Source organism: Melitaea cinxia, chromosome 8, assembly GCF_905220565.1.
Source record: "Melitaea cinxia chromosome 8, ilMelCinx1.1, whole genome shotgun sequence".
Taxonomy (NCBI): domain Eukaryota; kingdom Metazoa; phylum Arthropoda; class Insecta; order Lepidoptera; family Nymphalidae; genus Melitaea; species Melitaea cinxia.
The window spans coordinates 13,731,162-13,742,412 of NC_059401.1; the positions used below are offsets into that span (position 1 = coordinate 13,731,162).

Here is an 11,251-nt window from a genome sequence, read left to right on the forward strand (position 1 = left end):
CGTTGTAGTGTGATAATAAGTAGTTTTCATATCAGAGTACATTCTGAGAATATCGGATTAAAATTAACAAAGAATATTAATTAAACTCTCTAGTTTTGCATTAGTGGGATAATTTCTGTAGCTAGCTAAAGGATACTAATGACATATTGCAATACAAAAACTAATCATTATTACGATGACGCTGTTCGTGACATTTAATTTTGCGAACTATTTTCTGTCTACTGTTGATTAAATTTCTATTACCTCGTGATTATTATCTTACAGTAGACTTTACGTCAAAAGATAATTAAAGATAGTAATCTTTACTTATCTTTTAGTGATTTGAGTCTTGATTTTACTTTTAATAATCCTTCATATCTACTAAATGCTTCAACCCGAGTATATTGCGCAATGTAAATGTAAAACGAGTGTAAACTCTTATGTAAAACGAAATGTTTTTTTTTTTCTTTTTTTATACATATTCTTCTTATACATATTTAGGAAAATGTATTGAGTTAGCCTATAATTGCAAAGAAAAACCGACTTCAATTATATCGACAAGTAATACAACGTAGGTAGACGAAAAAAAAGTCAAGTAAATACGCATTATCAAAGACTACTCCAAAAGTTGTAATCAGATCTCGATGAAATTTAAATGTGACCACATAATAAATATCGGCTTTCGATTAAATTAAAACCATCAAAATCGGTACACCCAGTAAAAAGTAATGCGGATTTTTGAGAGTTTCCCTCGATTTCTCTAGGATCCCATCATCAGATCCTGGTTTCCTTATCATGGTACCAAACTAGAGATATCTCCTTTCCAACAAAAAAAGAATTATCAAAATCGGTTCATAAACGACGGAGTTATCCCCGAACATACATTATATATATATATATATATACGGTCGAATTGAGTAACCTCCTCCTTTTTTTGAAGTCGGTTAAAAATTATTATGCTTACTCTTGATTAAAAAAATGTAACGTTATACATAGTGTTGGCTTCATATATATAATAAAAAAAATAAGCATATATACATACCCCACGTTTGACAATTCACAGAAACCACACAAAGTAAAAAAATGCAAATAATTTTGAACATTATAACGTTAAATATTAAAATTTTATTAATATGGACTTAATATACTAATATTACAAACCGTTCAACTATTACTTTACTCAACAAACGAATCGTTCTATTTATTGTGTTTATTTTATCAAAGGATTAAAAATGTGATATTTGTGACAAAGTAATATATACAATGTAATATTATCAACAATAGATATTTGTACTTATGCACTAATAAATGCACAAAATCTTAAATCATAAATATGAACCTTAGTGTAGGACTGTTAGAGCTGTAATGTACAAAAATGTTCGATAATTATTTTTTTTATCAGTTTCACATTGATATAGAGATATATAAAACTAAATTTTTTACACAGCACATTTTTTAAATTTTCTCCTAATATCCTAAATAGGTAAAAAATCGAATGATTCGTTTGTTGAGTAAAGTAATAGTCAAACGATTTGTAATATTATAATATTAAAGGACCATCCATAAATTACGTCCCTTCTCAAGGGGGGAATGGGGGTCTACAAAGTGCGACAGTGAGTGTGCCACAAGTGGTGGGGAAGGGTCTAAAATTTTGTGACATCACATTTCAAAGTATAATATACTTCATTATTACTATTGAAATAATTTTATTTTTAAAACCTACCAGTATATTGAATTTATTATGATTATATTATAGACTAGCAGTTGCCCGCGGCTCCGTTCCCGTAAAAAGTGATAATATTTACAAAATGGGGCTAAATATGTGCTGTGTGTGTAATGTGCTGTGTGGTTACGGCACTAAAGAATTTAGCCACCCCATCTCTTCCCGTGGGTGTCGTAAGAGGCGACTAAGGGATAGCACAGTTCCACTACCACCTTGGAACTTAAGAAGCCGACCGATGGCGGGATAACCATCCAACTGCTGGCTTTTTAAATTCACAGACCGAGGACGGGCAGCAGCGTCTTCGGTGCGACAAAGTCAGCCCTGCGGTCACCAACCCGCCTGCCCAGCGTGGTGACTATGGGCAAAAACCCCCATGAGTTCGAACCTAAAAATAAGGCCCTCAGTTCCCGGCAGCCCCACTATTCCCGGCTACGGCAGCGGCCGTGGTAACGGTGGGGTAGAGGGTGCTAAGAATCACCGGGGTACGGGAGGCTGCCATAGAAAAATATTCCTGGCTACGTATAATGGACGCACGCTACGGTTGGACCATCACCTCACCGAACTTGAGGTAGAACTTAGTCACATTAAGTGGAGCATACTGGGGTTGTCTGAAGTCCGAAGAGAGGGAGAGGACACGATGATCCTGGACTCCGGGCACTTGTTCTACTTCCGTGAAGGTGATGGGCTTTCCCAAGGTGGCGTCGGTTTTCTGGTTCACAAGACTCTCACTAACAACGTTGTGGAAGTCAGTAGTGTGTCGACCCGGGTAGCGTACCTTGTACTTAAGCTCACCGACAGGTACTCCCTGAAAGTGATACAGGTATATGCGCCGACCTCGGCACACTCTGACGATGAAGTCGAAGCCTTGTATGAAGATATTACAAGGGCCATACATGGCACTACTTCGACCTTCTACAGCGTTGTTATGGGAGACTTCAACGCTAAAGTGGGAGTACAAGGCCGCGACGGATCGAGCATCGGACCACACGGATTGGGGCACAGGAATCACAGGGGGCAGACGCTTGTCAACTTCCTCGAATCGGAGGGGCTCTTCTTGATGAACTCATTTTTTGAGAAGAAGCCCCAAAGGAGGTGGACATGGCAAAGCCCCGATACTGTGACGAGGAACGAGATAGATTTCATCATAGCGGATAAAAGGCATATATTCAGAGATGTCTCAGTGGTTAACAGGTTTAACACCGGCAGCGACCACCGGCTAGTACGGGGCACTCTGAATATATGTCTCCGAAAGGAGCGGACCCGCTTGATGAAATCTACTCTCCGACCTACGCTGCCCCAAATACTATGTGGCTCCGAGCAGTTTCAGTTGGAACTCCAAAACCGATTCGATTCGCTGGAAACTACTAGCGACGTGGACGAGATAACCGACAACGTGGTGAAGACGGTGTGTACACTGGGTCGCAGGCACTTTCCACCAACAAAGCCAACGAAGCAGTCCAAACTTTCTCCCGAAGCCTTGGATCTGATGCGGCAGAGGCGCGAGTTGCCGGCTGCTTCGCCAGAACAGAGGGCTCTTTCCAAGAGGGTACGGAAAATTATTCGCCGAGACCTCCGCTGCTCAAATACGAGAGAGGTTGCTACTCTGATTGAGCAGAATAGGGGGTCCAAAGTTTTCCAAAGACCATTGGGGAGAAGCCTTCTTGCGAAGCTTAAAACAGCAGATGGCAGAACCGTCTGCTCTCGCCCTCAGGTCCGAGAAGAGGTTGAGAATTTTTATGGACAGCTGTACTCGTCGAGCGCACGCAAGCCTGCGACTTGGGACACCGAAGATCCACGGGCACCATTGTTGCGCCATTATTCGGAGTGTATCCCGGACTTCGAAGAGGATGAGATTGGTGCAGCGCTCGGGCAGCTTAAAAACGGAAGGGCCCCGGGGGATGACGGAGTTACCACTGAACTCCTTAAAGCCGCAGGGCGACCTGTCCTGAAAGCCTTGGCAAGACTATTTAACGCCGTCATCCACCGAGGTACCACGCCGGAGGCGTGGTCCGGGAGTGTGGTGGTGCTGTTCTTTAAGAGAGGCGATAAGTCTCTGTTAAAGAATTACAGACCGATCTCACTTCTGAGCCACGTCTATAAGCTGTTTTCGAGGGTTGTTACGAATCGTCTCGCCAGAAGACTCGACGAATTCCAACCACCAGAGCAGGCTGGGTTTCGAAATGGCTACAGCACCGTGGACCACATCCATACTGTTCGGCAGATTATCCAAAAGACGGAAGAATATAATCAACCGCTGTGTATGGCATTTGTGGACTACGAGAAAGCCTTCGACTCCGTCGAGACCTGGGCTGTCCTGGACTCTCTGCAGAGATGTCATATCGACTGGCGATATATCGAAGTACTAAAATCTATGTACGACGCGGCGACGATGACCGTTCATGTCAATGACCAAAGAACAAGACCTATTTCCCTCCGGCGCGGGGTAAGACAGGGTGATGTAATATCACCGAAACTGTTTACCACTGCGCTAGAGGATGTTTTTAAGACCTTGGATTGGGGGGAACGGGGCATCAACGTCAACGGTGAATTCATCTCTCACCTTCGTTTCGCCGACGATATTGTCATCTTTGCGGAGACGCTGGATGAGTTAGGCCAAATGCTGGCCGGCCTAAACGAGTCCTCCCGACGTGTCGGTCTCTGTATGAACTTGGATAAGACGAAAGTTATGTTTAACAACCAAGTCATACCGATACCGGTATCGGTCGATGGTACCCTTCTCGAAGTTGTTCAGGATTATATTTACCTAGGCCATACTATCCAACTAGGCCGCAACAACTTCGAGAAGGAGGCCGATAGGAGGATTCGGTTGGGCTGGGCGGCGTTTGGCAGACTTCGTCGAGTCTTCACTTCGAAGATTCCGCAATGCTTGAAGACAAAAGTTTTCGAGCAATGCGTCCTGCCTGTGTTAACACACGGAGCCGAGACGTGGACACTGACCAAGGGACTGGTCCACAAGTTTAAAGTCGCTCAACGTGCAATGGAACGGGCTATGCTTGGGGTCTCTCTCAAAGACAGGATTAGAAATGAGACTATCCGCGAGAGAACGAAGGTAACCGACATAGCCCACAGAATTAGCAAGTTGAAGTGGCAGTGGGCTGGTCATCTGTGTCGCAGGACCGATGGCCGTTGGAGTAGACGGGTCCTAGAGTGGAGACCGCGTCTTGGCAAACGCAGTGTGGGACGTCCTCCGGCCCGTTGGACCGACGATCTACGTAAAATTGCCGGTGTAGGCTGGATGAGGATTGCGGAAGACCGGGATGTGTGGCGCGAACTGGGGGAGGCCTATGTCCAGCAGTGGACTGCGATAGGCTGAAGTGTAAGTGTGGGGCTAAATATCCCGTTTCAAATATATTTAGCAATGAAAATAACTATGTTAATTAAAAATCACGTCTTTATTTACCAACTTGCATAGATTTGTTACCGACAATCCAAAACCGAAACAATTACTTAGTTTATTCAGGCTTATGTAATCTTTTAATGTTTATCTACGTTACAATAATAAGAAAAATACCTTAGACGGCTAGACTAAATGGTTTTGTTTTTCATCAAAATTGATGTATTTTCAAATTATTTTATTATATTACATTTCTAATTGCCGTAGATATGCCGTGACCGCCTCCCTACCTGTCATAACGCCCCTATTTGCCTTTAGACCGGCTACCGCCCCCACGAAAAGCTCCACAGCCCACTAGTATGCGGCACCGCCCCCGTTGGAAACCTATGATCTAGTCGCAGTAGTGTAGGTACCAAGTAACGATTAGTAACAAAAATAAAAAATGGAATAACGAAAGCACGGGCGTTATAATCCTGCGGATATATCTTTATATATTAAAAAAAAAGTACTCAAACTAACTTTATAAGGCTGAAAAGTTTGTTTGTTTGTTTGCACGCAAAGCTCTTTTTTTGTGTTGGATATCTTAATTACCGAGGAAGGCTATTTTTTCCTTAAAATAACGCGTATAAAACCGCGGGGCACAATATAAATTATCTTAACGTAATAATATTTAAAATAAATTTATGTAAAATGAATGATTTTAATTAAAATTGTAGAAAAATAACATTATTTTTCTAATTCATTTAAAAAAGTATGTAATTTTCTATGTATACATTTTTCAATTTTTTTTTTGTGTATAATCTAAGCAATTTGGGCGTATTCTGTATCTATACTTTGTTTTACACTTGATTGCTAAGTGGTTGGTTAGTAGTCGCCTAATCCATTAAAAAGTGCTTTTTAGCATTTCAACATATTATCAATATATATTCAAAGTGTCCAATAAAAAATAAATAAAACAACTATATTCCAATACCATAAAATTATTTAATAAAATTTATATTCTAAGGTTAACAATAAGGCAACTTATACGAGTAGGTACTATATTTGTGTTGTCAATTGAAGGTGACAGAAAAGTGATATTACAATCTATAAATCGATAATTACAGATAACATAATTACATCTTGACAAGTTTAAGTAATATTGTAACACCCAAAATTGATATGTGGTGAGAACTTCCCATTAGAATTATTCGTAAGCGCCAAACAGAAACTAAATAAAAATAAATAAATTTTTAATATTCCACCCATTCTTGTATATCCAACTAATTTGAATTTTTTATAGTACATATTTCAGACTTTTTTTTATAACTTCGCATTTATTAAAAAATTTTTGTAATTTCTGTTTTACATTTAACTATTAATTATATAATTTATATATTATTTAAATCAGAGAATATTGTATAAACAATTAAAATTTATATCAATAACAAAGGCGCAATATGGTAATGCTTTTGGTTATGATCTCTTACGCAGGCAGCTAAGTAACAGGATAGAGGTAATTAGGAATTAGTATATTTACGTCTACAGAGGACTTAACAGTGCTTTGAAACGCTTCTAAAATATATAATGTATATTTATCTAATCAAATTAGTGTTGTAGTTGATTCTAGGGAATTCCATCTCATTCTCCGCTAGGTCTTGAGCGACTGGAGCCAACGTCTCTGTAGCCCATCGTTGAAAGCTGTTTGCTGTACTGTCGGAACTAAACTAAAAAGAAAAAGTAAAAACTACACAGCTAAATAATACTGCTCTCAAGTTGCAAGCATCTAGAGATTAAGGTAACCGTTTATCATCACGTCAGCCGTACGCTAGTTTGCCAATCTAGTCGTTTAAAAAAAACAATTAATAATATGTATTACATATCCCATTTACATAACCCATATTATGCTTACAAGTTTTTAAATTAAATTTACCTGAATTTATATTATTAGTATTGACAAGATAACTTTATACCACCATGTTTTATTTTTGTAAATACGAGTACATCGACTTTTTTTTTGATTTTTTTAACGAATCTTATCATGTCAATAACGAATACACAACAAAAGAAATAATATGCAATTTTGTGCATTATCCCAAAGTTACGAGCGTCCATAATTTTTAATTTTTTATTTTAAATTGACTTACATAGTTAATAGATACAAGTAGGGTGACAAGGTTCTACTTGTGTTGTCTACATATCTCCTTCGATTAGGGTCTAAACTTAAAATAAAATTGACCAAGATATCGAAATAAATGTATTAGACTTCTACTTACCAGAGATGACAAGACCTTAGTAACTTCGTTTTCTGGTGAAAACTCCATAACATTTGATCTAAGATTCGTCCAAAGTTCACTTGTCACTGTCACTGTGATAGCATCTGTATATAAATCTTTAGATATCTGTAAAAAAATATCTCATATTTGTAAATTGAAAGGTTATTAGCGAGTATTTTTTTAACAAAATATATAAGATCGTTTATTGTAAGCTTAGTACGTAAAACATTGAAGACCATTAGAAGAACTATAAGAAGTTGTTAAATCCTAAGCTGAGCTTCATAAATGCATGTACATGTTACTGTAAAATAAATAAATAAATAGAATATTTTATAGAAACATTACAATTTAAATTTGTTTGTAAAATGTTAACATGCATTTTTGTAATCAAATACATAAAGGACTAGTACAATATATTAATATACAATTTAATTTAAACTCTAAATAAATTATGGCCTTGTTGATAAATAACATTTTCTAAGATGTAACGAAGTTGCGAATGATATCATAATCAGTTAGTATACTTTTATTACACAATAATAATATAAAAATTTGTTGTCTCGTGAAATATATTTAAAAATGTTATATTACCACAAATGGAAATCTTAATTCTGAATATCTCAATGATCCTCTTGATCGTAATTCATTATCTTCCATTTTGGCCAAAACATCAAATCCGATGACAAAATTAAGCATTCTCATTGTAGCTTGTACTTCAACTCTTGTTGAGTTTCCACGCTGAGGTTGCCACCTTCTTTGCACGGTTTGTTCTATAATGTCAATCTTTTCTAAAGACACTAAGAAGCCATCTGTGAATTCCACAGTACCATGCATGTTGGTGCCTAATACATTTTCGCTGCAATATAAAAATTTATCAAATTTCTGATAAGTACTAAATGTACGCTAAGAAGCAATAAGACCCTGCAATCTGCACCAACGGGATAGTCAAAGTACTAAGTAATATTAAGCTTGCAATAGAAAAAGGGATCTTTTCCAACTCCGATAACACTTATAAGCTATATTTTATTTACATCTTTTAAACTAAATGAAATACATAAAATAATATCGAATATTGCAATGACTGCTTCGCTAGGATTCTCTGTTGTGTATCACGTCCTTCATATTCTCAATACTGAAAAAACTTTCTGACAAAATAAGTGCTTGCATTAATAATAAAAATGTTATATCTACTAAGAATATTAAAAAAAAACAGTAATATTTAGAATAATAATTAGAAATTTGATCAAACCTTATATTCATATACACATTATCTATCTTTAAATTGCACCAGTGATTGTTTTCAACACGATTCATCGTTTTTTGTATAATTGAGACTACATAGTCCCTAAAATTAAATAAATCGACGTGTCTCACTGAAAATAAAATTACGTGTTGTAAATTTGTGACTTAAAAAGAGGTCGATTCGCTTATTTATATATATTATTTTTATATATTTGTAAATGTCTTCATTAATTGTAGTCCGATTATAAAATATCTGTTTTGTATAGCTTAGATAGTCGATTCAGTTTGTTTGTTCTATTATACATATTTACTAAAGTGAGATCCTGATATAAGTAATGAAATGATAATAATTAAATGATTCACAAACAACTGCCCTAACTAAGACATGAATGAACTTTATGCTGGAGATTCAGAAAGGAACTCGAAAAATATGAAATCATATTTCAAAAAATAAACCTCTTCAAATTATAACATATTCGTTCACATAGCTTTAGTACGTTTTATAATGGAAACAAAAATAACTACTTTTTTTATTTAATTACAAAAAATAAATACATTTATAACTAAGAAAAGTATTAGACATAAAAAAAACTCTTACCAGACTGAGCATTTCCAATTAATATGTTATTGAAAAACGTCACGAATACAGCAATACACAGCAACTTTCTCATGTTGTTGACGTAAAAGGTATTTTGAAATCAATAACTATTATAATTCTTCCATTAAATTTGTCGATATGTTTTAAATATGACCTGCACAATACTCATAATAGTAGCTATCAGACATAATTTTTATCAAAAATTCTAATCTTCGATTGAATCTCCTCAACGCCGAATAGATAGGTATACAATTGACATTGTAATTATAATTTTGATAAAAGACTGACTATCTTAATGATTTTGTTTGTTCTCGAACAAAAAAAACTCAACTTCAAACTCAAACTTTTACTCCAATGCGCATTACAAGGGATAACCCAAAAACTACTAGTCAAATTTCGCTCATGGTTCTCAGTGGAACCACATGACAAGCACTAACGATCGAAATCTAATACGGGACAACATCATATAGCCATGACTAAAATATAATACTTGTTAAAAATTTTCTGAATACTCTTATATCATTATACTAGCGACCCGTAAATATAGTTTTAAACAAACTGAAGTAATTTCTTAGAGTAAACGACTAAACTAGATTAATAAAAGTTTTACAATTCATGTGCTCGCGATATTGTAATGGTCATGAAGAGAAGTAAAAGTACTTGCCTTAGGTACAAAAATATATGACGCGGTAGTTAACAATATGCTCCCGGTAAGTTTATCTAATCTATTCAGCTATGCGTCGTCTTTGCCATTATATTGATATAGGCACTTAGGCGCAAACAGCATTAGATATATTTTAAACGTATTTAGTTTTAAGCCCTTCTGAAGCTTTATCTTAATACCATACCAAAAGTGTGAACTTCTTTCGTCAGTGTTTCGCGGTCTCCGGTAAAATTTTGTTGGCTTTAAGAGTATTATCTATATACATAAAAATTTCGTGTCACGATGTATGTAGACCATACACTCCGAAAGTACTGAACCAATTTTTATCAAATTTTATAAGCATCTGTAATTGGGTCCAAATTGGGAGATCGGGTTCAAGCCACCACTTTGTCCGAATGATATTCTGGGAGACTTAGAATCAACAGATGGCATGTCTATTGACAAATCCGTAATTATGCTGGCTAGACAAATCTTTTATTTAGACCTGTAACAATATGCCTTTTCAGTCATCAGAGGCTCCCTTCTCCTTCCAGTTTTGATGCTAGTTCGTTTGTATGCTGTGCCAACCTGCTCTGATATTAGTGCCAAAGACCATGATTTCTTGTTTTACTGTATTAATTTTTGGATCTTGATACATATATTTATTGCTGATGCGTCATGGAATCTTGAACATCATTCTAAGCGTTTTATTTTGAAAGCGTTCCAGTATATATATTCCCGTTGCTGGCTGTACCCCATAATTGGATTCCTTAGCTAAGCTAACAGAATATAAGGAAGCTAACAGAATATCTTATTTGATGTCATATATTAATATTTTAGAAGTTTATTGCTTGAATGCTGTTACAAATTTGGATGCTAAAAATAACCACCACGCTGAGTTGTATTTAGTGTGGCTTACATAGAAGATAATAATAAGTGGCTGAGATAGTATCATTCAGATGCTCGTTATTTGTGGCTGACTTATTAATTTAGAGGACAATGAAAATTTTTAGAGGCAAATAATGCTATTAAAAAGAAGTATGTTTTATTAGCACCCTTATCAAAACCTTTAGATTTTTTGACATAATTATTTTTTCTGCACTTATATAAGTATATATTTAGATTTTTTTTTAATTTTGATTTTAGTCACAAGTACAGTTATGATCAATTTATTATTTACTTTTAAAATTTAAACATTTTTCATTAAAAAAGTTCTGTTTTTCAAGGAATACATAATACGATTCGAAAAATTTTAAAACTTGTCTAGCAAACCCGGCAGACGTTGTCCTTCCCGGAATATCAGCTACCAAATTTAATTTCTGACCTACTGTCAGTAGCTCCACATACTGGCTCCAATTGTATTTTCAAAGCATCCAAGAACCCATTTCATACATATAAAATTTCAACCAAATTAGTCCACTCGTTAAAGAGGAGTTAGGTAACAAACACACGAGCA

At 36.0% G+C, this 11,251-nt stretch overlaps 1 protein-coding gene across 1 annotated transcript; it reads right to left on the minus strand.

The window, feature by feature from the left end:
* Positions 1–6,553: 6,553 nt before the first annotated feature.
* LOC123656051 lies at positions 6,554–9,225 on the minus strand. Its single transcript, XM_045591773.1, has 5 exons — positions 9,153–9,225; positions 8,562–8,685; positions 7,904–8,168; positions 7,313–7,438; positions 6,554–6,763 (listed from the first exon to the last, which is right to left on the minus strand). Exons 1-5 carry the CDS (start codon positions 9,223–9,225, stop codon positions 6,632–6,634), a joined length of 720 nt encoding a protein of 239 aa, XP_045447729.1. The 3' UTR covers positions 6,554–6,631.
* Positions 9,226–11,251: the final 2,026 nt, after the last annotated feature.